This window comes from Balearica regulorum, chromosome 33 (assembly GCF_011004875.1).
Source record: "Balearica regulorum gibbericeps isolate bBalReg1 chromosome 33, bBalReg1.pri, whole genome shotgun sequence".
NCBI classification, from domain to species: domain Eukaryota; kingdom Metazoa; phylum Chordata; class Aves; order Gruiformes; family Gruidae; genus Balearica; species Balearica regulorum.
Window position 1 is genome coordinate 130,706 of NC_046216.1, and position 26,594 is coordinate 157,299.

The window sequence follows — 26,594 nt, forward strand, 5'->3', positions numbered from 1 at the left end:
CACAGCACCCAGCTCAGCTTGCAGCTCACACTGGGACGGTCACCTGCCCTAAGGCATATGCGACAGACATGGGGGTTTTGGGTTGTTGCTTCCTGTCCCTGAACAGCAACCTGGCTGGCTTCGCCAGATCAGGACTCTTCATCTGCCTGGTGTGCCTCTGCGGTGAGTGGCTCTTGCACGGGGGAAGGAACATCCTCGGAGAAAGAGGGGGTCGGACATCTGCAGGAATGGGGGCACTGGGCTTCAGATGGATGGGACAAAGTCTCCTTTGACCCACCAGCCCTTAAAAGGATAAGAAAGTGGTGGATGGGGAAGGAGACCTCGTTAGCTGGGTAATTATCCTGGCTTCTGCGCTGCTGCCCTTGCACAGAATGGTTGGGAAATGCTTGGACCCTTACCAACCGGTGACAGTCAAGACCACAAATTGCTTATTTGTGTTGGCCAGCTCTTCAGGGCCAGCCAGTTCATTTACAAAGGGCACAAAGTCCTCTTCCCCCAGCGCAAACAGGAACATTTATTTTGCTCTGTGCCCTGCAGACACAAAGATTTTCCTGGAGGTGACCAATTGTGCTGCAAGCAGGATGTGATGGTGCTTTTCTTATTTTTTTTCTGCCTTTGCCTACCTTGTTTTGCATCCCCTTCTCCAGGAGATGCTGCAGCCTCTACCCAGACCCTAACCTGCACATCCCACAGCAGCTCGGCAACTCCAGCGCTTACCACGATGGTGATTAAACACCTCACATCTACCTTTCTTGCAATGCTCTCCTCTAAGATGCAGCTCCACTTGGCTAGGGGCCATGGGCCAATTTGCCATGCAGGCTCCATATCACATCATGCAAATCACTAATTAAAGCACCAGGCTGCACACACACAGACCCCCCTTTCCCATCAGATGCCTGGCATCTACTCCCTACATACAATTTCCCAGAGTTTTCACTCCAGACAGCAACATTTTCCTTTTCCTTGGTTTGGAACACTAAGCAAAAAAGTCTCTGAAGCCCCCTTAAAGATAATTGTCTTTCAAAAGGGGGGGTTTGCAGAGTATTTTCTCTTACTGGATTTGGATTTGTTTGTTTTGTTTGTTTGTCTTTGAGCCAAAGCAGAAGCATGTCCGTGGTTCACAGAAGCCGCTGCCAGTTGCACAGGCTCTGTGAAGCTCGTGCAAGTGACACAGCCTTTGACGGTGCTGCTCTTCCACACTGGACCCTCTCCGTATCTCTCTTGCAGACCTGGCTGCTTCCCAGTGGGTTCCCCTCCGCCTGTCCGATGGCCCACACCACTGTGCCGGCAGGGTCGAGGTCTTCTACGAGAACCAGTGGGGAACGGTGTGTGACGACCACTGGGACTTGGTGGATGCTGGCGTGGTATGCCGGCAGATGGGCTGCGGCACGGCACTGTCAGCCCCCGGGGCCGCGCATTTCAGAGCAGGGCCTGGTCCCATCTGGCTGGATGACGTCAACTGCACAGGGATGGAGGTCGCCCTGTCTTACTGCAAGACAAAGGGCTGGGGAAAGAACAATTGCCACCACGGTGAAGATGCTGGTGTGGTGTGTTCAGGTAATGCCCTGCAGAAATTATGGGATGGGGACGGATGATGACATACGGTCTGAAAAGCAATTCCCTCACAAGGAGTGCTGACCTCTCCAATTTTCCAAAAGCTCCCTGTGGCACAGAGCACCCACAGCCCCAACAAGGGATGGTTTTGTGGCTTGTCCCATCCAAGGGACTGCAGGCTAGGGAGTAATTTGGGAAGCAGGCTTGGAAACATTATCTGTGTTAACTCCACCTTCCTGAGAAGCTGAACTACCTCTGGGGGGATGCACAGGGACCCCCTGTGCATCACACACCTTCTTGGTGAGCAGGACCCCACATGCCTTGCTTCAGCTGCATGTTTTGGGGATGCAGGCAGGGCTAGAGACCCGTTGTGTTTTGCAGGCAGGCACTGTGAGGCACAGCCTTTGGCAGGGGAGAGAACAGCCAGGATGGAACACCCAGATTCCTCACCAACATAAGAGACAGGATGATTTCCATGCCATTGCCTCTGGCAAGCCACAATCAGCTAGAGAGCACTCTTATGGCCACAAACTGTGGGCCTTCAAATGGTTGGAGCTCCAAAAGCTTGGAGCTTTGGTGGCTGATCAAGGTGCAGGCACTCACGGCAATTGGTAGATGCTGGAGCCACCCCTGCCAGAATTGTCCCAACAGACATTGGCACGGGTATGTTGAGCCCTCCCAGTTGGTACCTCCACCTGCAAAGAGGACGTGGTGCCCCATGAATGCCAGGAAAAAAAAAAAAACAACTTCCCTCCTTCTCCTGTCCCAGCATCCTCAGAATCTCCAGCCACAACCTGAAAGACCATGGGTTGCTGGGACCACATGACATCACCCCCATGCCGGTTCTGAGGTGGCTGCATGTTTGTAGTGACTGGGCACAGCCAGCAGCCATGGTGGAGTGTAGAACAGTCCTGCAGAAATGAGCAGAAAGGGGGTTTTGATGGTCTGCCTCTCGTGCCCTCTGTAGACTCATCTGCCCTTCGTATGGACACCCACACCGGTCCTGCAGAGCTCCGCCTGGTGAACGGCCCGAACCGCTGCTCTGGAAGAGTAGAGGTGATGCATGAGCACCAGTGGGGAACTGTGTGTGACGACGACTGGAGCTTCCCCGATGCCAACGTGGTGTGCCAGCAGCTGGGCTGTGGGACAGCGGTCTCAGCCTATAGCGCAGCTCACTTTGGCCAGGGTTCGGGCCCCATTTGGCTGGACAATGTTCAGTGCAGTGGGACTGAAGCTGCCCTGTCCGAATGCCTGGCCAGACCTTGGGGTGTCAACAACTGCGACCATGGAGAAGACGCCAGCGTTGTGTGCACAGGTAACTTTGTGCTTGCAGACCAGGAGAAGTTCAGTGGAGGATGCTCTGCTCTGGGGATTCATACTGGTTTCACAGCTGCAGATGAGGGCTGGGCAGCAGACACATGGGTGGATGGCCTTGTTCCCCTTGTTCCATCTCCTACAACATGCCATGCTGGCACTCTTTAGCACACAGGTCCATGAAAGTAAAGAGCAGTAGGGATAATAGGAAGGGAACAATGCCCTTTGGGCAGCATGCAAAAAAGTGTGCTCACATGGGCATCAAGGAGAGAGGAAAAGCACCAGACCAGGTGCTAGATGCTCCTAGCAACGTCCCAACTCACCATGCTATGGGCACCAGTAGCCCTTGGGCTATGCAAAAATGGGGTGGGGAAGGCCTGAAATCTTTTCGAAGAAGGGGCAGTGGCAGCTGGGGTCTGCAGAAAGTCTCTTTGGGCGCTGCAGCAGCCATGTTAAGGGTTTATGGATGCCCACCTGGGAAGACTGAAAAAAAAAAGAATTGCAGCCATTTATGGTTTGCTTGTGCTCATGTTGAATGTGCACAGGCTCTGAGGTTGCACGTCTGGTTTTGCCCACACCTGAGATGCTTAGCCCCAAACTTTAGATATTCCTCAACAGCTCTTTGTGGACATGGGAACCTCCCTGTGCAAAACACCCTCTGGCATGGGTCTCCATGGGTCACCATGGTGGCAAGAAGAGGCACCTTGTGGGACACCTGGTCTGACGCTCCCCTTGTGTCTTGTATCAGGAGCAGGCACAGTCACCGATACACCAGCTCGTCTGCGCCTGGAGAATGGCCCCAGCCGCTGCGCGGGGCGCGTGGCAGTGTTCTACCACCATCAGTGGGGGACGGTGTGCGACAACGGCTGGAGCCTGGCTGAGGCAGCGGTGGTCTGCCGGCAGCTGGGCTGTGGGACGGCCATCTCAGCCCCGAGGTCGGCTCACTTCGGGCAAGGGTCTGGCCGCATCTGGCTGGATAACGTGAACTGCACGGGGACAGAAGCTGCCCTCTCTGAATGCCAGGCCAGGCCATGGGGATCCAACAGCTGTGACCACCGGGAAGACGCTAGTGTGGTGTGCTCAGGTGATCCACATTGGTTGGGATAAGTACCGAGCAGGTTGGGGTGCAGGATCAGCTCAATCGCGTCCCAGGTAGCCAGGAACTCTATAGTCACCGCTCGTCCCAAGACCCTCCCATAGTCACTGTTGACCCCAGGACCCTTTGTCAGGCTCCAAGCCCCAAGCTCTGGAGCTGCAACCCCTCTTTATCCACCCAATGAGAAGAAAACCCCAAGCCAGCCCTGATGGTGCAGCACATTTCCCAGGCAGCCAGAGGCTGCACGTGTGGAAGGATGCTCTGATTTTCCCACATTAGCACATTGCAAAGTGCAACTGGAGCCGTGGATAAATGTGCCCCTTGCTCCCTTCACAGATGCGGACACTTCGGGGCAGCGCCTGCTGCGGCTGGCAAATGGCTCGAACAGCTGCCTGGGGAGAGTTGAGGTCCTTCACGACCAGAAGTGGGGGACCGTGTGCGACGACACCTGGGACATCCACGATGCTGCCGTTGTGTGCAAGCAGCTGGGCTGTGGGATGGCACTGTCAGCACCAGGCTCGGCTCATTTTGGGCCAGGGACAGATCCCATCTGGCTGGATGGCGTTCACTGCACGGGAACCGAGTCTGCCCTCACCAAGTGTGAGCTGAGCAACTGGGGAGAGCACAACTGTGGCCACAGCGAGGATGCTGGCGTGGTGTGCTCAGGTAACACCAGGCTGCAGGGAACAGGGCGGATGAGCCAGGATGGTTGGTATCCATCCAAGGGGGGGGCTTAATGGGTGCTGGAGCTGCTGTTCTACCCCAGTGCTGTGCCTGGCTCTCTCCTCTCTGCTCACTCGCTTTCCCCGTCCCCAGCATCAGAGCAGAAGTCAGCTTTCAACCAGCCACTTGGCTTGGAGTTGAGCAAAAGTGCCACCCTGCCTTAGACAGGAGTTGTGCACCTAACATATTGATTTAATATAGACTATGTCCCTCTAGCTCATCAATGAGAGCATCCTGTGATGAGCAAAGCCTTGCTTAAAAAAAAAAATAATCCAGGTGCACCTTTCCTAGACACAGGAGTCCAGTGCCACCGGGTAGGTGAGTGTGGGTCTCCCATGAGCCCTATCTCACAGATACCAGCCCTGTGGTGACGTTGCTTATTAAGGCATCTCATACAAGGGGCTGGAGTAAGGCAATCCATGCCTCATAGCTGGTTGCAGGGGCTGGTGGCTTGCCTTCGGAAGGGCACCAGAAAAAAATGCCCAGGAGCAAGTCAGGAGCTCTCATTGCCACGAAGATAGAGAGGGAGCAAGCATGTGGGTGTGCAAAGCAGTGTGTAGACCCACGGGTGGTTGCATGCAAGCCTCTGGCCACCAACCTCTCGGGCTGTCTGTCCCCCTGCTGTGCATTCGAGCCAGCAACAGTACAGCAGGCACGGGCAGCACATTGCATGCACACCTGTCCCCGTGCATGTGGGTGCCTTGCACACCCCTCTGAGGGTCTCTGCCCCTGTGGGAGGTCAGAGGGGCCAACTCACCGCCTTGCACTCTTCCTTGCAGGCACAAACCCCTTGCAGGTGCGGGTGAAAGATGGTCCCAGTCCCTGCGCGGGGCAGGTGGAGGTGCTCTACAACGCTACCTGGCACGGGGTGTGCAGCAGCGGCTGGAGCTTGCTGGAAGCTGGGGTGGTCTGCAGGCAGCTGGGCTGTGGGCCAGCACAGTCAGCGCCCGTCGGAGCCCAGCTCAGCCAGGGGGACGGCCATGCCTTGCTGGAGGGGCTGAGCTGCCGGGGGACTGAGTCGCTGCTCCTGGAGTGCCAGCAGAGAGAGATGGGTCCGGGGCTGTGCAGGCACGGCTCAATAGCCGGCGTGGTGTGCACAGAGCCAAAAGGTGAGTGCCAGGATCCGCTGTCATCTGCTCTGTCTGCATTGGGGCAGACCTGGTGCAGAGACATGGTGGGGTAAAGGCTCCTATCTCCATCCTGGTCTTGGCTCCCTCCCAGGCAAGGAAAAGAGTTTCCATAAGCCTTTTTGCTGGGAGCCGCTAGGTGAGCAGGGTAGCGGCACCTGAAGGCAGCAGCTGTGAAGCAGCAGAGTGGGACAACTGGGTGAAGGCATGTCAGTGGGCATGGCGAGCTGAGCATCCATGGTGAAGACAGTCTGTTTGCATTATCCCAATGAGGGGCTTTCCATGCACCCACCCTCCCAAAGCAGAGGGTGAGCTGTCACTCCTGCTGATGAGGGTCAGCCCCAGCCCCCAGGAGGACAGTGAGGGAGAATGTTGCAAGACCCCAAAAACGTGCAGCAGAAGAAAAGGGTGAGAGGGGCAGAGAGAGTTAGGCCATCCAACCAATCCCCTCTGTGCTTCACTCTTCCTGCAGACCTCATACATTCCTGCTCGGTGCTGGCGGGCCTGCTTGGCACGGGTGTAATCCTCTGTGGGACCCTGTTGGTCCTGTACCTGTGGATGAGATGTGGAAGATGGGCTGGACGCTCCCGAGGTAAGAGCAGGACCATGGCGCATGGTGCACCTGGCCTGCTTGTGGAGCTGGTTGCACTCCTGGCTGGCATGGATGCACCCCAAACTGGGGCTGGGGATTGCACCTTCCACGCATCACCCTGCTCCTTCATTTTGCAGATGTGCCACTTATAAAGACAGAGGACACCAGGACGTCATCCGAGGCTTAGGCAGCCATGCTCCTGGTGTCAAAGGCAAGGCTCCCTCAGGACCCCAGAAGATCCCGTTCTGTGGAGCCAGAAGAGCGGAGCAGCCGCTGTGACGGTCAGCAGAGAGGATCCCCTCTGGCAGAGCGGAGACCCCTGCCCTGTGTGCCCGATAGCCCCCAGCTCACTGCACTGGGTCCCGGTTCCTCCATGGAGCACTGCGAAGTCTCTCAGTCTCCAAGCAAGGTCTTCTCAGAATAAGCCTTATCTGGTCCTCTGGGTAGTCTCCAGCATCCTAACCCCATCTGCAGAGACTCCTCTTATTCCCAGCCCTATAACAGCTATGATCCCTTTCCCCAGCCCTATAGCCCCCTATAATCTGTATAACCCCCTGCAGAGCCATCTGCATTGGTACCATCACCCTCACTGCATTCCTAATGGGATGAAACCTTTTTCCCCTAATCATCTCCCATGAAAGTGAGGATTACTTCCTGATCCAGGAGCAAGAAAGCAGGGTGCTCTCCTGCACTGTACACAACCACCTTTGCAAAATGAGGACTGCACTTAAAAGCCTGTCTAGAACAGGGTGAGAAGTCCCTCACCCATTGTATTTATTCAATCCACTTTTGAATACCAGTAAAAACCCTGAAACCTGAAAGAACAAGAATGCAGCATTATACAGATTCTGGGATATGAAGTGACTTGGAGAGGTGAAAGTGGTTGAAGAATAGGCCCCTTGGTTATAGAGGGATTGTAGATAATCAGGTCAGGGAACTCAAGATTGCTAACGCTGGGTTAGATATTGTCCTAGCCACCAACAAGGAAGGGTCACGTTCCTAATGGAGCAACCCATGGAGTCAGTTCTGAGCCCCAAACATCTATCACTTTGGTAAAGTCAGGAGGAGCCATTGTCAGAGGAATGTCCAGGTGTCATGGGGAGGGAATAAAGGGACCTGGAAGCTTGACCAGGTTGTGGTGAAGGTGTGCCTTGTGAGCCAAGCTGATCTCCGCACAAGGGTATGGAAGGGAAGAGTTGGTGCAAGAGGCAGCAGGGAGAAGACATGCATGTTGGAGGAGTCACAACATGTATTTCAACACCCTTCAGGTCTACCCTCCCACCTCTCCTTCCCTCCCAGCCAGCAGTTGGCAGCTGTGACTAGTTGGCATATTGCTACTTGTCCTAAGCCCCAGCCATACAGCCCCCCTGGATGGGTGTCTCCTGTCAACACGTGCCCACAAGGTCATCTTCTGCTCCTCCACAGACATACATCGGTCCTGGGACTTCAGGGTTTCTCATCCTGCTAGCACCTGAGCCTTCTCATCTTCCTGCTTGCTGCCCCAGCAGACCTAGTTGTCCAGCCTTGCCTGTCCCAAACTTTACATCAAAGGCGCAGGGCTCCTTCTAGCTCTGTGGGTAGAGTGTCTTCAGAATAGGGGAAAACAGGAGCTTGGACCCAACTTTATGCAATAAAATAAGTGCAACTTTTGGAGAAGGTCTTTGTAAAAAAGCTGGGATGAGTTGGGTTTCTTCATGGCTCCAACATGTAGGATCAGCACCTGCTAGATCCAGGCTCAGGCCATGGGCTACTCTGCAGAGATGTTCTGCAGGAACTGCAGCATCTCAAGAAGGCTTTATTTCAGACTTCCCAGAAGGACAAAACACCCAAATTCAAAAGGAGCAGAAGGGGCGTAGGACCATGACTCACTTCCAGAGTGGTTGTTTGTCCAAACTGTGAAAACAACCCCAGCAGCAACGCCCTTGCCCAGAGCTGCATCGGCCACGTCAGGCTATGACAGTTCACAGCATTTCCATAATGGTCAGTGTCAGGAATGTCTTTGCTGCTGGCCTGTTTGTTTGCAAAGAAGGGGAACGAAGTCTTTGGGCTCACTGAGCCTGGGTACAAGTGAATACAGTCACCTTTCCCGACTCCTTGACTTTCTGAGATGAGTTTCGACTTGTTTCCAGCCTAATTTTCACCTGTTCATCCTTGTACCTTCGTTTAGCACACTTCTTTTTTCCTTTTGGTCTTCAGCCCTAGCTCTGCATGCCTCTCGAGTTTGGGTTTCTTCTGTTTTATATTCCTACAGAGAGCAATCTGCTCTCCATTCTACTACCCCTCTCAGGTTTTGCCAGGATGAACAGGTTAAACTCAGCCTAAGACCTTCCTGGCCATGCTCTCCTCTTCCCATTACATGCTCCAGTTTTGCTTCTTATTTTTGCACAGACATGGGCAGAACCATCCACCCTATTTCTGGCAGGTGTCACATCCTTGCCCAATGCAAGCCTCATCTTCAATACACCACCAGCACAGCACCCACCTCCGTCTGAACCCTCCCATTCAGAGCCATGAGTGACATTAATTTGACGACCCTTTTGCAAAACTTATTCATTCTAGTGGCACACTGCTCTGGCTTTCGACCCTTTCCTTGCACAACTTCAGCATGCCACCACAAAGGGATGGGAGGACAGCAAACTCTTCCATCCTCTTGGCATCTAGGGACATGCCTGGGGCAGTGATTTGCTGGGATGTGCCTGGAACATTATCTGCACAATAGCAATTGGGAAGCAAACTTCTAATCCAAAAGGGACCCTTGGGGTCTTGCAAGTGCAGCTACAGTAGGATAAGAAAATGGCAGTTCCCCTTGTTTTCTAAACCTGCCTGAGCTGTCCAAAGCATCACAAGGTATGAGACCCTTTCTCATCATGGATGGTGTCCAGGTTCACCTGATGGCAAATGCCTACAGTGCAGATGCTGGCTCCAGCCTCCACTATAAAGCCGTTTCCATCCTTTAGTAACCTATTTTCTTGCAACGGATGGTCCCTCACCCCCCAAAACCCAACCAGACACTTCCTAATGAAGCTAATGTAGCTGTATTTCCCCAGTTCTGTGCATAAAGGCTTGATTTAGCTTGTTGAAAGTAGGTATCTTGTACCAGGACACATCGGGGCAGCCGAGGTGCCTGCAGGGGCTGGCACATACGAGACGGGACCCGAGTGTCGAGAGGGTTTTGTTTGCTCCGTGTTTTCCTGGAACAGCTTGCCATTTCGCAAGCTGATGACAAGACTGGCCGGTGCATGGGGCAGAGGGTCACCTCCTGGCAGAGCTTCACAGGAGGTGAAACTCCCAGGGGGGAGCAGGGTGGAGGAGGAGGAGGGCTTGCTGCAGAAATCAGTTGACCAGTGACACCGGGCTCAGCTGGCCTCTCTCACAAGGACAGTCCACTCCAACCTCCAGCCTGTGTCCATGGGGATGCCAGGCAGTCTCCATCTCTTGTCCAGCCACCCCAGGGGCAGAAACCAACTCATTCGTGATGGGGTCAAGAGCATGAGGACCCTCCTCCTGATGGCATGCCTTTGGGGTGAGTGGCGTTTGCCTTCGCTGCTGACTGCAGGGAGCCCACCAGCTGTGTCAGCTCCTCCAGCCTGCACAGCTAGCACTTTGTGGAGCACAGGAGAGGGGCTGGTCGGGGGTCCTGGTTTTCACTCGGGGGTCTGGGGCAGGGGGGAATGGCTTGTGATGGTTTTGGAGGCAGGTGAAAGGTTTTTTATGCAAAGTCGGGAGCTCAGCTATCTCTGCTGCACTCCAAGAGCCATGCATTGCAGATCTACTTCTGCACACATGGTCTTGCCCCATAATCAAAGGCTTGTGCCCCGTAATTAAAGGCTTGTGAGCATCACAAGTGTGCAGGGAAGCATGCCCAATCCTGAAGCTGTCTCACAGCTGGCCATGGCCTCCTGCCCTGCTTTAATCTTGGCTTATCCTGGACCGTGCATGGCAAGCTCATGGTATTGCAGCATGGAGGGGGCTTGGCCAAACCCAAGAGCACTGTGGATTAAAAGAGGTGGCTCCCCGTGTGATGAAGAGATGAGCAAGTAGGGACCCACGTTGCCAGGACAAGGCTGGGTGGCTCATGGCTGTGCAGCACAAGGAACTGAGTATTTGTTGGGCTAATGGGGCAGACAGGCAAGATGCTGGCAAGAGACATGACCCTTGTGCTCAGGCAGAGCTGTAAGGAAGCCACAGACCCTACAGGTCCCTTATCTGCAGCCATGGTTTGCTTTCAGAAACACTCATCTTCTGATTAGGTTTGGAGTGAGCAAAATTAGGAACATGCTTTCCCTGCTGGTAGGGATTTTGTTTTAATTTTGAGGCTGATTCGTTGCTAAGGGCAGTTTGTGCCACTGCCTCTTGGAACTAAAATTTTTCATTAACTTCTTGGGTTTCCTCCTTCTTTGGTGACCTATTCACAAACAGTACAATCTCCCCACTTTTTTTTTTTTAAATCCTGCTCCTGGAAATTTCAGTATGGCATTTCTCTCTTTGATAGTCAGTATCTCCTGGCTGGCTGGAGACATCTGGGCTGGGACTTGCCCACAGTCAATATACATGCGACCAGGCAGTGCTTGCAAGAAACTTGCCAAGGAATATATTATATCTCTGCTAAGTCTCAGCTGCAGGGCTGATTTATTGCTTATCACAGGGTAGCCTCATCGCTTCTAGTAAAAATAATGAAGCTGAGCAAAAGGCGCACAGGGAAAGCAGGGAAAGGATGAAACACAAGAGCCAGCCATCGTCAGGACTGTGCTGGGGACAGGAGAGCTTGTAAACTGGAGACCGAGTGCCCGCAATGCATCTGGTTTAGTCTCCTCGTAGAAGTGAATTTTGAGGGGTAGCTTTGCAAAGACACTTCATTGCAGAGAGGTTTTTATTGCAAAGACGCTTTATTGCAAAGGTGCTTTATTGCAAAGACGCTTTATTGCAAAGAGACTTTCCTGCTCCTTGCTGTGCATCCTGAATGAAAGAACTGAGCTAGGCATGCCTGCACACAGTGTGCCACAGCTGCCCAGATGCTGTTCATCTTTGAATGACTCAGGGATTTGATTTTTAATCTATTTTATCCTCTTTCTGGCCCCTGTGACTTCCCAAGTACTACGTCTGGCCCTTGCTTGCTGATAGTTGGACCTGCACACAGATCAGTGCCCAAGCACTTTGGAAATCATTATCCATGGTCAAAAAGCTTATTTACACAATGCAATCATATCCCTTTTGAACATTTTTTTCTGCTGACCCAGTTGAGCTCTCCACGTGACTAACGTCCAATTACGGCTCCTTTCTGCGTGGTCTCCCTTCAGTTAGTGCTCTTGCAAAAGCGTGCCTATGGCACCAGCAGCAATCTCACACTGTGGGTCTTGCACGCTGCCAAGACCCCCAGTTCAAGCACTTCTCGCTCATCTTCGCAAGCTTGCCACGCAGCTGGACCCCAAAAGCATTACCCACTCTTGATGGTGAAGCTGCATCTTTGCTGCTGGCTGTTTGTACAAAAACATGCATAAGCTCAAATACACATTTTTTTCTGCCTATTACATGAGGAAGGAAAGGACTTCTGGGGTGTGGGATCCACACTGAGGTTAATTCAGGCATTTAGATGCAGAAATGGGGCTCTGTTGCCTGGAAAAAGATGCCCAGGGCCATCTGAGATGCCCAGGGCAGGTGTGGCATGGTCAGTGCCTCCTCTGAAATACCTTTTTGGGCAGCAGGAGCCACCTCAAACATGCAAGCAGCTGAGCCCTGTTCACCCTCAGGATTTCAGTTCCCCTCCTCTTTCCCCTCCCGGCTTTGCAGGCGCAGCTGCTGACAGCCCAGGGGGGTTCCTTCGCCTGGTGGGCAGCTCCGACCACTGCGCTGGGCGAGTGGAGGTGCTCCACAACGGGACGTGGGGGACAGTGTGTGACGATGGCTGGGGTTCCTCCGAGGGCCAGGTCGTGTGCCGGCAGCTGGGCTGCGGGACAGTACTCTCGGTGGCACCAGGAGCTCGGTACGGAGAAGGGACAGGACAGATCTGGTTGGATGAGGTCAACTGCACCGGTGAGGAAAGGGACCTCTCTGAATGCCGAGCCAGACCGTGGGGGGAACACAACTGTCACCATGTGGAGGACGCCAGCGTTGAGTGCTCAGGTAGCCTGGGATGGCAGCGATCCAGCTGTGCATCACCTCCAGCCCTGCATCCCTTCCTGCTGTACCGGTGGTGATGCACAACTGCTCTCCAACTGTTCCCCTTGGGGTACCCGCAGACTCCAGCATCACCGCCCTGGGCACCCTCCAGCTGCTCAATGGCCCCAACCGCTGCGCTGGGAGGGTGGAGGTGCTCCACAACCACATGTGGGGGACGGTCTGCGATGATGGCTGGGACCTGGTAGATGCGACGGTGGTGTGCCGGCAGCTGGGCTGTGGCACAGCGCTGTCGGCCACCAGCGGGGCTCACTTCGGGAGGGGCCATGATCCCATCTGGTTGGACGAGGTGAACTGCACTGGCACTGAGGACACCCTCTTCAACTGCCGGGCCAGCGCATGGGGGGACAACAACTGCTTCCACGGGGAGGATGCTGGAGTGATATGTTCAGGTAACACAGCTCGAGGTGCAAGAGGGGTCAACGTCAGATTTTTCAGGGTTTCCTAAGGGATCGTGGGATGGCTCCTGCATCCCTCCCAAGACTGCTTGCCTGTGACATCCCCTTTGCAAGCGCTGGGGAGCACCTGCAGCATGCAGGCAGCCAAGTTGCCCTGCAAAGCTTTCACCCACCTCCTGCTGCCATGAAGCCAGTGCAACAGCAAACGGCCGTTTGTTTGCCGTCACATGCGTGACTTACTGCCAACCTACCCCAAAGCCTGGTTTGCCTTGGGGACAACAAAGCTGTACCATGCAAAGCTTTCTGCAGGCATAACTCACCATCCCCAGTTCCTGCCCATCCAGCCAGGCCAGGTCTGTCTCACCCATCGCCTGTGATGCAGGGCTTAGATGGGGTTTTTGATGCATGTGTAGGTCAGCTCTTTTATTTGGGCTGTGCAGCATGGAGCATGAAAGTGCCTTTGCGATACATTGCCTTCGCAATAAGGTCCTGCACCTGGGTCAGGGCAACCCCCGGTATCAATACAGGCTGGGGGATGAAAGGGTTGAGAGCAGCCTTGCACAGAAGGACTTGGAGGGGTACTGGGGGATAAAAACTCAACATGAGCCAGTCCAGGGAGGTGATTCTACCCCTCTACTCTGCTGTGGTGAGACCCCTCTGCAGTACTGCGTCCAGCTCTGGGGTCCCCAGGACAAGAAGGACACGGAGCTGTTGGAGCAAGTCTGGAGGCGGCCACGGAGATGATCAGGGGGCTGGAGCACCTCTGCTATGGAGACAGGCTGAGAGAGTTGGGGTGGTTCAGTCTGGAGAAGAGAAGGCTCTGGGGAGACCTTATAGCAGCCTTCCAGTACCTGAAGGGGGCTTCTGAGAAAGATGAAGACAGACTTTTTAGTAGGGCCTGTAGCGATAGGACAAGGGGTAACAGTTTTAAACTAAAAGAGGGGAGATTCAGACTAGATTGTTTATACTGAGGGTGGTGAAACACTGGCACAGGTTGCCCAGAGAGGTGGTAGATGCCCCATCCCTGGAAACATTCAAGGTCAGGTTGGACCTGATCTAGTTGAAGATGTCCCTTCTCATTGCAGGGGGGTTGGACTAGATAACTTTTAAAGGTGCCTTCCAACCCAAACTATTCTATGATTCTACTACGCAATAAGGTATTTTTGCAATAAGGTGTCTTTGCAATAAAGCCTCTTTGCAAAACCAGCCCTCAAAATTCACTTTTCAGATGATGCTGAGCATTGCGGGCACTCAGTCAGTTGGGCACTCACCACACAGGGAGGATGCTCAGGCTGGAGCAGAAGCAGCTGTGGCCCTCCTGGTGCACTTACCCTTGCATGTCTTTGGCAGCTTCAGGGGTATCCGTGGCTGCTGAGCTTCGCCTGGCCAACGGTTCGACACACTGCGAAGGCAGGGTGGAGGTCACCCACAACGGCACCTGGGCATCCCTGTGTGACGAAGGCTGGGGTCTGGCTGAGGCTCGAGTGGTGTGCAGGCAGCTGGGCTGCGGGAGAGCGCTGTCAGCACCCGGCGGGTCACATTTTGGGCAAGGACCCGGGCGAATGTGGCCTGACAGGGTGAGCTGCATGGGCACGGAGACTGCCTTCTCTACGTGCAATATGAAGCCCTGGGGCAATGGCACTTGTCACCATGGGAGAGAAGCTGGCGTTGTGTGCGCAGGTAACCCCCTTGGGAGTGACACGACGCGAGAAGTGGTGGGTCGCGATTTTCCACCTCTGCAGGGAGCTCTGGACAATATGTGCCCTCTTCATGGGTGTATCCACTGCAGGCTGTCGCAGCGTGTCTGGGAGGCTAGAGAAATTTTGGGCATCCTCCTGGAGGGGTCAGTGCCAATGCCAGTGGGTGGGATGCTGCTGTGATGCAGCTCGCAGCCTCTCACCCTTGTGCCAGCAGGCACGTGGGATCAACGAGCTCCTTTTCGTGGTGATCAGAGGAGCTTGCAGCAATTGGTGCAATGCCTAGCAAACTGAGAAGGTGCCAGGGCAGTTTTCCTTACCTGGGGATCTCAGCGTTCTGGCCCTTCCCCATATTTCCCTCTTTCAGGTACTTTGGAGGGCGACCAGGTCCGGCTGGTGAACTACGGCAGCCGCTGCGCTGGCAGGGTCGAGGTCTTCCATAACAAGCGTTGGGGGACGGTGTGTGATGACAGCTGGGACCTGCTGGATGCCGAGGTCGTCTGCCGGCAGCTGGACTGTGGGCGAGCGCTGTCAGCTCCTGGTGGGGGGCAGTTTGGGCGTGGGGATGGCATCATCTGGATGGACGAGACAAACTGCACGGGGACAGAGAACACGCTGTCCACCTGCTGGGCCCGTCCGTGGGGCATCAATAATTGCTACCATGGTGAAGATGCTGGTGTAGTTTGCTCAGGTGACCAAAACTCCTTCAGGATCACTCCACACAAGGCGGTGGGAGGGAGGGGGTGTCATGATGGCAGGTCTGCACCCCCAGGTAAGACTGAGGGTCAGCATCAGCAGCCAGTGGGGTTTTCTCGGACCCCCCCTGCAGCTGATGGTCCCATCAGAGGGTTGCTCTTCCCACCTCAAGGTGTTTATTTAAGGAGGTGGAAGGCATTCATGCAGAGATCCCTATTTCCCACCCCTCTGGGAACCCTCCAGCTCCAATAACAGGACCAACTCATTGCGGGGAATTTCATTGAAAGCAAGTCACTCAGCAACCAATTCTTGCAGGGAGTGGGACTAAGGACCAGGAGGATATAGGACCAGCACATACCACCCTCTGCAGGGAGATGCTCTGGTGCTGGATGCTCCTGGGGGGGGAATTTCAGGTGGTGGTGGTGAGCCCTCCTGTTCTCCCTTCCTCTGTGCTTTTTGACAGCTTGAAGAGGGGCCAGGATCTTAATTGCAATATGATGAGCATGGAGGGAAACTGGCTGCCAGCTGAAGGCATTAATAAATCTCTTGGATGTTTGCAGACTCAATCATCCCTGAGCCAGCTCATCTCCGGCTGGCAAACGGCTCACACCGCTGTGCTGGCAGAGTTGAGGTGCTTCACCAGGAGGAGTGGGGAGCCATCTGCGACCACAACTGGGATAAGCGGGATGCTGAGGTTGTGTGCCGGCAGCTGGGCTGTGGGATGCCGCTGCCGGCATCAGAGGGGGCGGACTTCGGTGCTGGATCCCTGCGCGTCTGGCTGGACAACGTCAACTGCCAGGGGACAGAGCCCACCCTTACGAAATGCCAGGCGAGCCTGTGGGGAGAGAGCAGCTGCAGCCACGGAAAGCACGCCAGCGTGGTGTGCTCAGGTGGGTTTTACTCCAGCGCCAGCAGTGGGTCAGGACACTCCGGTAATTTTCCCCATCTCATTTGGGTGCCAGCTTCACTGCACTTGCTGCTGGGTCAAGTACCCCCAAACCCTTTGAGAAGTGTCTCCACAGAATGGGGATGAAACGCTGTGGGTTCAGCGGCGATGTGCCCATGCAGCACCGGCTATGTGCCAAAACACAGGGTCCTTCCTCTTCCCGCAGAGGGGCTGGATGCTCTGAGCATCTACCTGCCTGTTTGCAGGCTCAGCTGTTTCCAGCTTCGCCCCGGTCCGGCTGGTGGATGGCCCAAGTCACTGCACCGGGAGGGTCGAGGTGTTTCATAATGAGAAATGGGGGACGGTGTGCGACGACAGCTGGGACTTCGCGGATGCCAAAGTGGTGTGCCGGCAGCTGGACTGCGGGATGGTGATATCGGCTCCGCGGCGGGCTCACTTCGGGCAGGGAAAGGGACCCATCTGGCTGGACGACGTGCGCTGCATGGGGACAGAGGCTGCCCTCTCCGAATGCAGAGCCAAAGGCTGGGGCATCCATGGATGTGAGCATGGAGAAGACGCCGGCGTGGTGTGCTCAGGTAACTGCCACGTGTCGTGGCACCAGAAGCACCACAGCAAACCGTACCATGGTCCTCCTGCTCTGGGGTTTGACTCTGCTTTCCCCTATGGGTGCAAGGGCTTGCAAATGCAGGAACAGTTTGCAGCCAGCCTGGAGACCCTTTGCTTTGAAGTCAGTCCCTCGTGGTCCATTCTAGTGGAAGAGGGCATCTGTATGCAGACATTAAAGTCCTAGAAAAACAAACACCTTGCCAATTTGAATGGCTATCGCTAAAAATATGGTCTCTGGCAGGCTTTTGGCTGATATTATTTATCACTAATCCTGGCCATTAGCATGGGCCAGAGACCATTCCCATCAAGTGAATTGCAACGTGGCCACCTACTTCTTCACAGCAGGGCAGACTGCAGTATGAATGATATGAATGAGTCTTGTCCCATGCAAGCTGGCTTCATGGTCAGGGAGGACTCTCTAACAGCTTTGGTTGATCCATTGTACATGTACCCTGTGATGCTCAGAGCTGCTTGAGCCCATAAGAGCCCATCTCCCATCCTTCTCTCTCCTCTCCAGCTCTGACTTTCTGCCAGAGGAACACCACAGCCCATTTTAGTGGCTGTTAAGAATCTGGGGTCACTGGGTTGCAATCAGGTTCCCTAATATCAGGATGGACTTTGCTCAATATCCGGGTGTCACTGACTGAGACAGCCAGTATTGAATTCAGTCACCCCAGCATGGCAAGGTAGCATCTCACCCTAGTTGGGCTAAGAGATCCTATGGGGAAACCTGTGTCATTCAGAAGCAGCAGTTGGAGGGCAGGTGAGGTATCCCAGGAGTCCCAAACAGCACAAGGATGCCTCCGTCTTGGCAACTGGACCCTGCCCTGTGCATCTGCTTTAGGAGGGCAAACTATATAAGGTCCATTGACTATAGTCTGGTCAAGCCCATGCTAATTAAGCCTAGGGCACCACTTGGGCCAGATTACATCACACCTCAAAGGTCTGCCATCTCTGTGTCACAAGAGCATCCTTGACCCCCCCCCAAGGCTTCTCAGCCTCTGGTGTAAACCCATTGCTGGCAGCTGGAGGTTTCACGGGGCAGAAAGTATCTCCCTAATGTGTGTATGCTCTCTGGTGTCATAGGATCAGGCATTTCTGACCTTGGAAACCTTCGCCTGGTGAATGGCTCAGACTCGTGTTCCGGGAGAGTTGAAGTGTTTCACGATCAGCGCTGGGGAGGCATCTGCAGCGATGGCTGGGACCTGGCCGAAGCCCATGTGGTGTGTCGGCAGCTGGGCTGCGGGGCAGCGCACTCGGCTGCAGGGTCTACCCAGTATGAGACAGGAGATGGCCTGATCTGGGTGGATGCTGTGGAGTGCACCGGGATGGAGGGGGCCCTCTTCGAATGCAAGGTCAAGTTCTGGGGTGCCAAGAGCTGCAAGTCAAAGGGGCACGCAGGTGTCGCATGCTCTGCAGCCGCAGGTCAGTGGCGGTGAGTCGGGGATCAGTCCTCCCTTGGGGGAGACCGTGCAGTCTGACCAAATTCACCCATCCAGCTCCTCCTTGTCCTTTCGCAACCACTCCTTTTTCCTGTGGTCCCACCAGGGAGCACAAGGTGTTTTCCATTTCGAGGTCTACCAGTCCCTGTCTTCCCTCAGGCAAAGTACTTGGAAATTCAAAGCCTCGAATTCCCAGAAATTCCAGGCCTGTAAGATGTAGGCTTTCCATCATACAAAGAGCCCTGGAACACCAGGCTTGCAGCTGCCCTCGTGGATTTTTTTGATCCATGCTACCACACAGTCTCTAGTCCTTGGGGAGTCCCTTCTGTTCACCAAGCTATTTCTTGCTCAGGTGCACAATGCATTTGGTGCCTCCTTGCCTGCTTCTCCCCATGATGATACTCATATCATAGGAACTCCTTAGGAACGTGGCCAGGTTCACAATCTACTGGGCATGGTCCTAGCAGGCTTGTCCCAAAAAGTGTTCATGCATGCACACCCAGGCTGCAGCAGCAGCAGCAGAAATGCCACACGCTGGTGGAGACTTTGCAAGAGTCCTTGCAAGGGGAGGTCTACCATGTTGCCACCCACTGCACAGGCAGGCATTTCTGGCCAGGATTTATTGTCCTCCAATCCTGTTTTTAGACTTGGGCCTGAGGAGCTTGGAAGCCCTGCAGCTAGTGAACGGCCCACACCGCTGTGCTGGGAGAGTGGAGGTCTTTCACAACCAGCAGTGGGGGACCATTTGTGACGATGGCTGGGACCTGAAAGATGCGGCTGTGGTGTGCCGGCAGCTGGGCTGTGGGACAGCGGTGTCAGCCCCAGGTTTATCTGGGTTTGGGCAAGGATCTGGCCCCATCTGGCTAGATAGGGTGAGTTGCCTCGGGACAGAAGCCACCCTCGCTGAATGCCAGGTCAAGTCTTGGGGACACCATGCATGTAACCATGTGGAAGACGCCAGTGTTGTGTGCTCAGGTAACCCTCACCATATGCTTTCTCTGTAAGACAGACCAAGCCCCGTCCTTCTGCAGGCTGGGAACAGTTTGGGAACAAGCTGGCCAACAAATTGCCCAGATTGGTAGAAACCGTGTTAAAGTAACAGTGTTCAGAGACATGGACAAATAGGATACACTGGGAAAAAAGTAACGTGGCCTAAGACATGCCTCAGTGTCTAGTACCATTGGAGGTGTCCAAGACATTTTCATGGGGTGAAGCACCTGCACCCTTGGGGAGCAGTAGATGAAGGTGCACGGGTGCTGTTCAAGTGACAGCAGATGTGACTGCACCCTGCCCCAGATCAAGAGCAGGCAGAACAACCTTTGCTGCCGGCACGGTAAAATGCTAGGTTGTGCAGATAAATGCAGAAAGATGTGCTGTAACCACATGTATTACCATGTAATGCACCACTTCTGAGCTAGCTGCTACCAGTCTAGCCATGGCCATAGAAGGTCCAGCTGCACGGACGGGTCAATGCGGCAGTCAGAAGCAGTCAGAACAGGGACAACCAGAAAAAGATCCCTGCCATTTTCTTTAGGGCAAGAAGTAGGTAGAGCTAGGTGAACCTAGGTGATGTAGCTTCCAAGCAAAGTGGAAGGAAAGCAGGGAGAAACACTGGGAAGGACCCTCGTGCATCCCCTCGTCCCAGCATGGCGACTCTCAGGTGGACACACGTGTACTTTCTCCTGTCCTGATCTCTGAACCAGGGTGCAACCACCCTCAGGGTGCAAACGGTGGAACGGATCTTCTGCAGCTCCTTCCACCCTGCAAAAACCCCTGTGCTTACTTTGCTGCAAATCGCTGATAAAGGGCAACGGCCATACGAGCTTGCTGCAGCAACACCATCCAGAAGTGCCACGGGGATGTCCTGCCTTCTCCAACCCTGCGAGTGTTAAGATGCACAAGTATATCCCTAATAATGCTCAGTTTTGGGTATTTTTCAGGCTCGGGGATTGACAGCATCCCCAGGCTTCGCCTGGTGGGTGGTTGGAGTGAGTGCGCCGGGAGGGTCGAGGTGTTCTATAACAACGAGTGGGGGACTGTTTGCGACGACAGCTGGGACCTGAGTGACGCAGCAGTGGTCTGCCGGCAGCTGGGCTGCGGGGGGGCCGTCTCGGCCCCTGGCGCGGCTCGGTTCGGGTGGGGATCCGGTCGCATCTGGCTGGATGATGTGAGCTGCACAGGGCAGGAAACCAACTTCTTTGAGTGCGGAGCCAAGATGTGGGGTGTCCACAACTGCCGCCACGGGGAGGATGCCAGCGTGGTGTGCGCAGGTGAGAGCAAGGACGGGGCTGGCTGGGGGCAGAGCTCCTGCCGGTACCCAGGGGCAGGCAGCTGGACCCCTTCGGAGGAGATGCTGTGTGCAGGGCTGGGGCTTCTTGCAGCTCTCGCCCCTGTGTATCTCCTGGACCTTCACCTCAAGGCTAAGAGCAAGGTCCCGCACCTGAGTTGAGGCAATCCCCACTGTCAGTACAGGCTGGGGGATGAAGGGGTTGAGAGCAGCCCTGCGGAGAAGGATGTGGGGTCTTGGGCACGAGCTGGCAGTGTGCACTTGGCAGCCCAGAAAGCCAATCATATCCTGGGCTGCATCAAAAGCAGCGTGACCAGCAGGTCAAGGGAGGGGATTCTGTCCCTCTGCTCCACTCTTGTGAGACCCCCCTGGAGTACTGCGTCCAGCTCTGGGGTCCCCAGGACAAGAAGGACATGGAGCTGTTGAAGTGAGTCCAGAGGAGGACCACGGAGATTATCAGGGGGCTGGAGCACCTCTGCTATGAAGACAGGCTGAGAGAATTGGGGTTGTTCAGCCTGGAGAAGAGAAGGCTCCAGGCCTTATTGCAGCCTTTCAATATATAAAGGGAGCTTACAAGAAAGACAGAGAGAGAATTTTTACCAAGACCTGTAGTGACAGGACAAGGAGCAAGGGTTTTAAACTGAAAGAGGGGAAATTTAGGTTGGACATGAGAAAGAATTTTTTTACCGTGAGGGTGGTGAGGCACTGGAAGAGGTTGCCAGAGAAGTTGTGGATGCCACATCACTGGAAACATTCAAGGTCAGGGTGAATGGGGCTTTGAGCAACCTGATCTAGTCGAAGATGTCCCTGCTCATCACAGGGGAGGCTGGACTACGTGATCTTTAAAGGTCCCTTCCAACCCAAACCATTCTATGAGTCCATATTGGAAGTGTTCAAAGTCAGGTTGTAGGGAGCTTTGAGCAACCGGATCTAGTGGAAGATGTCCCTGCCCATGGAAGGGGAGTTGGACTAGATGGTCTTTAAAGATCCCTTCTAACCCAAACCTGGCAGCCAGGCATCATGCCCAGGGTTCTGCCTCTGGTAAAACAGGAGCACCTGGCCATGTCAATGCGGTTTTTTTACTCAATGCTACCAATACCCGAATGCTGGCCCTGCCCTGCTCCTCCCTGGAGGCACTCGGGATGGTGCACCTGGGTGGTGGTCCAGGGATGCAGGCAGGGGGTGGTCCAAGGATGTGGGGGTGCCCTCCAGCCATGTGCCCACCTATTTCTCTCTCCACAAAAGCAGGCAACTTCAGCTCAGCTGACCTGCGGCTGGTGGATGGGCCACACCGCTGCGCTGGGAGGGTGGAGGTGCTCCACATTGGGCAGTGGGGGACGGTCTGCGATGACGCCTGGGACCTGAACGATGCAGCAGTGGTCTGCAGGCAGCTGGGCTGCGGCAGAGCTCAGGCAGCCCCCAGCCGGGCTCACTTCGGGCAGGGGACAGGGCAGATCTGGCTGGATGAGGTGGCCTGCACCGGCAGCGAGGATGCCCTCGCCCACTGCCGAGCTCGTCCCTGGGGACAGAGTAACTGCAACCATAGAGAAGACGCTGGTGTGGTGTGCTCAGGTATGTCATGGGATCTCTGGGGGGGCAAGGGGGTGTCCATCCTGCATATTGCTGCCTCCGGGTTGATGTGGCAGCGGGATGGTCAAGTCCTTCCTGGACTGCCACCAGCACCGTCTGTGTCCCCAACCCACCATGACATTTCTATGGTGCTTCCAGACACCAGCACAACCAACACAACGACTGTCCGGCTTGTGGATGGCCCACATCACTGTGCTGGGAGGGTGGAGGTCTTTCACAACCAGCAATGGGGGACCGTCTGTGACGACGGCTGGGACCTGATCGACGCGACAGTGGTCTGCCGGCAGCTGGGCTGTGGGGCGGCCATCGCGGCCCCCACAGGGGCTTCCTTTGGGAGGGGGCTGAATCCCATCTGGTTGGACAGAGTTGCCTGCATCGGGAGGGAAAGCACCATCATGGAGTGTCGGGCCAGGCCTTGGGGAATCAACGGCTGCACCCATGAAGAGGATGCTGGCGTGGTCTGCTCAGGTGATGCTCATTCCTGCGAGGACCTAAAAGCACAGCTTAGGGCTACCCCCACCCCCCAAAAAAACCCTTTTCCTCTCCACCCTGACCCCAGGACCATTGGTTGCAGGGAGATTTCCAGGGCATGGGGGCTTGTCCTCTTGGCAGATGGTGTTGGTCTCCATCCCCACACCCCAGTAGCCTGTGGAGCTGCCCTGGTCCAACCGTCCTTGGCACAGCTGAGCGGGAAAGGGGGGAAAAAGGGACATCGATGCCTGGCTTAGGATGCAGGCTGCACGGAGACTCTGCTGGGTCCCAGCGAGGCTCTGAGAAAGTAGATGTATTTCTCCCTTTCCCCATCGGGGACTGAGTTGGGAGGCCAAACATAGGTGCCTGGTGGTGCTTACGAAGCCCCAAGGGCCATGCCTGCCTGCGTGTCTCTGCAGGTAGGACTCAGGTTAGGATCTGTCCTCCCATCCCTCCGTGGTTGGGCACCTGCCCTAGGTTTGCATCCTGGCCAGTGCCACCAGAAAGTTCCCCCAGATGTGTGGTTCTCTTGCCCTCACACTGCATTGCCTGCTTCTCTGCCCGCAGACCTGGCTGGGGCAGAGGTGGCAGAGGTCCGCCTGGCAGAAGGACCAAACGACTGCGCTGGGAGGGTGGAGGTGCTCCACAATGGGCTGTGGGGGACGGTCTGCGACGACAGCTGGGACCTGAACGACGCGGCAGTAGTCTGCAGGCAGCTGGGCTGCGGCAGGGCCGTGATGGCCCCCAGCCGGGCTCACTTCGGGCAGGGGACGGGGCAGATCTGGCTGGATGACACAAGCTGCACCGGGAGTGAAGACAACCTCGCCCAGTGCCGAGCTCACGCCTGGGGACAGACCAACTGCAACCACGGAGAGGACGCTGGCGTGGTGTGCTCGGGTATGTCTCTGTGATACAGGTCATGCGGGCAGGGGGAACAGGAGGGTCTGTCCTGCATCTGGCTGCCTCCAGGGTGATGCTAGCTCTGGAAAGGTGTGGTTTTTGGGGAAGGGGGCTGGCAAAGAGTCGTAGCCTCTTTTTGGCCAGACTTGTGCCCAACTAGCAATGTGTTCCCACCCCATTCACAACCAACATCTCATTGAAACCTTCATCCCCCTCCCCCATGGCACTAAGCGAGCCAAGCCCTGCCTCGAGGGGACCACCTGGCCCCAAATCCCCGGCCTGGTCTCCATTGCCTGGTCCACATGCTTGCACGGAGGAGACGCCACCATTTTAGGGCATGAAGGTGCAACTGAAGTCCATCCCTATGGCTAGGCTCCCCTGGAAGGGTTGGGGGGGTCGCATCCCTTGCTACAGGGGACCATAATGACTCTGTATTTCCACTCTGGCTTCTGGTTTGTGGATTATTTTTTTTTTTGGCAAGGTGATATGTGCCCTGTTCTCCTTTCCTAACTGGTTTTCTCCTGGCAGATGCCAACATCACAGAGACGCTGACGCAGGTCCGCTTGGCTGATGGCCCAAACCGCTGCGCTGGGAGAGTGGAGGTGCTTCACCAACGACAGTGGGGGACCATCTGTGATGACGGCTGGGATCTGAAGGATGCCAAAGTGGTCTGCCGGCAGCTGGGCTGCGGGACAGCCGTGTCAGCCCCGGGCCAAGCTCACTTCGGGCACGGGTCAGATCCCATCTGGCTGGATGACGTGGAGTGCACCGGCATGGAGACCACCTTCTCCCAGTGCAGCCTTAGCGGCTGGGGAGTCCATAACTGCAACCATGAGGAAGACGCAGGAGTCGTGTGCTCAGGTGGTCCCCGGGGGGAAATGCTCAGATACCCCAAAAAAGAGTTTTATCTGGGACTGGTAAGGTGGCAGCACTGGTGGGACATCAGTGATGGAAATGACCTTGCAAGGGAGCTGGGGAGGGCCAATGGTGCAGCAGGTAGAGGTGGCACATTGGATGCACACCCATCCTTCCAAGCGTGGGCGCCTTGCATGCTCCTCTCCATCAGCATACAGGGTCAGTGCGGCCATCTAACCCCCTTTGCTCCATCTTTCAGGCACAAACCCCTTGCAGGTGCGGGTGCAGGACGGTTCCGGTCCCTGTGCGGGGCGGGTGGAGGTGCTCTACAACGCTACCTGGCACGGGGTGTGCAGCAGCGGCTGGAGCTTGCTGGAAGCCGAGGTGGTCTGCAGGCAGCTGGGCTGTGGGCCAGCCCAGTCCGCGCACGTCAGAGCCCAGCTCAGCCAGGGGGACGGCCGTGCCTTGCTGGAGGGGCTGAGCTGCCGGGGGACTGAGTCGCTGCTCCTGGAGTGCCAGCAGAGAGAGATGGGTCCGGGGCTGTGCAGGCACGGCTCAACAGCCGGCGTGGTGTGCACAGAGCCAAAGGGTGAGCACCAGGATCCTCCGTCGTGTCTGCGCCAGGTGGGGGGAAAAGGTCCCAAGGTTAGAAGAAAGTGGAAAGGTGGTGCAGGTTCATCCCAGCAAGCTCTTGAGGGTCCTTCTTCGGGGGGGATGCACCTTATTTTCTGTCACCTTTGGGAGCATCAGAGACTCCTTCCCCACCCAAAACACATTTATCCCTCTCATTTCTTCTTGGAGCCCAAATTTCCTTGTCCCCACCACAAACCCTCTGGGCTCCCTCCAGGACCAGCCCCCATTTCTCAGATAGGTTGTGGTAGAGCTGGGACAACTCTGAAAGATGGAGGAGGGTCAGAAATAGACCTGTGTGAGATGTAGCACCCCAAATCTGAAGTGGAACAACACACCAGAGAGCTGGTGGAGGTTGTAAGAGCAGCAAGAACACGGAAGGTCACTCTGACCCCCCACCCCATCATCCACCCAGGGAAATGGGTCTTACTGCCAAGCTTAATTACGGAAAGCCCATCTCTGCCACCAGCTGAGCTGCTGGGCAGGCGCAGGTCAGGCTGTGGTTGGTGTTAGGTCTTGGCTGGAGATGGGATCCTGAGCCCGCTCTCTCCCCAACCCCAGGTGCTTCACCATCCTGCTCGGTGCTGATAGCGCTGCTGGCCCTGGTGATGCTGCTGAGCGGGGCCCTGCTGTGGCTTAACCTGAAGAGGAGATGCATGGCAGCAGCCCAGGCTGGAGGTGACAATCCCACCCCTGTGTGTTGTCCCCTCACCAACGCACAGTCCCCACTCCAGCCACCCTGAAACCCGGGGGGATGCGGACACAGGCATCAGCTCAGCAGCTGCCAGAGCCTGGTGCCAGCCCGGTGTCCCCTCCATCTCACAGCCCACCGGCACCCTGGGGACCAGAGCACTGCAGCAACATCCTTCCAGCCCGTGGGATCCATCTACCTCCCCACCAAGGCAGAAGTCTTTGAGGATGCTGACACTGAGACAACGCAGCTCATGAAGGAAGATACTGCCCCATGATGCCAGCCCCACCAAGCCCACGCCACGGGGGTTGCACCAGGCTCCCGCTGCCCCCACATTTCCCTAATCTGCTTTCCCACAGGCTGCAAAGCAGCAGCTGATGGGCAGGACATTTGGAAAACAGCCGGTACCGATGATGTATCAGGAGCCCCAAAATAGCCGGCCAAGGCAGGGTCTCCCAGTCTGGTGATGTTTATTTAACCCACCTCGGCACCGTCCGGGCAGCCCCTGTGGCTCCGGAGGAGCCTGATGAACCTGGCGGCCGGCACAAGGCTGAGCTAACGGAGCAGAAGAAGGGGCGCAAATGATTAAAAGGGGATCCCCAACCCTCCAGGCATGATGGGTGTGAGTGCTGGGGGTGGGACATGAGCTGCTTTTGTGCTCCTCTGCCACGGCTTCCCCAGACCTTGGAGGCAAGTCCCCTCATTTCTTGACCATCCCAGGTGCCAGAGCTGCAATGCACTTCACCCCACAACCCCAAATCCTCAGCCGTCCTCTCTGGATGCGTTTTGGGGCGGCCACAGAGCCCCATTTTCCTTGTCCTATGCTGCCAGCCTGCGACCATCC

The 26,594-nt window shown here is 55.7% G+C and overlaps 1 protein-coding gene across 1 annotated transcript; it reads left to right on the plus strand.

The window, feature by feature from the left end:
- LOC104633536 (scavenger receptor cysteine-rich type 1 protein M160) lies at positions 1-26,358 on the plus strand. The gene is made up of 25 exons (XM_075738501.1): positions 1-162; positions 1,228-1,557; positions 2,522-2,869; positions 3,617-3,952; positions 4,301-4,630; positions 5,467-5,796; positions 6,287-6,406; positions 6,544-6,577; positions 9,754-9,929; positions 12,194-12,526; positions 12,643-12,972; positions 14,329-14,658; positions 15,043-15,366; positions 15,932-16,261; positions 16,524-16,853; positions 17,971-18,309; positions 18,972-19,301; positions 20,267-20,596; positions 21,859-22,185; positions 22,342-22,671; positions 23,242-23,571; positions 24,103-24,435; positions 24,689-25,018; positions 25,621-25,737; positions 25,885-26,358. The coding sequence occupies exons 1-25, from the start codon at positions 69-71 to the stop codon at positions 26,025-26,027; spliced, it is 6,984 nt and encodes a 2,327-aa protein (XP_075594616.1). The 5' UTR covers positions 1-68; the 3' UTR covers positions 26,028-26,358.
- The last annotated feature ends 236 nt before the right edge of the window (positions 26,359-26,594 follow it).

Excerpts from the sequence above, each read along its gene's own strand:
- LOC104633536 (XM_075738501.1), top strand. The coding sequence starts at position 69 with ATGGGGGTTTTGGGTTGTTGCTTCCTGTCCCTGAACAGCAACCTGGCT. Across the intron at positions 4,631-5,466 it reads TGCTGGCGTGGTGTGCTCAG|GCACAAACCCCTTGCAGGTG; the intron begins GTAACACCAGGC and ends TCTTCCTTGCAG. Across the intron at positions 25,738-25,884 it reads GGCAGCAGCCCAGGCTGGAG|CCCACCGGCACCCTGGGGAC; the intron begins GTGACAATCCCA and ends TCCATCTCACAG.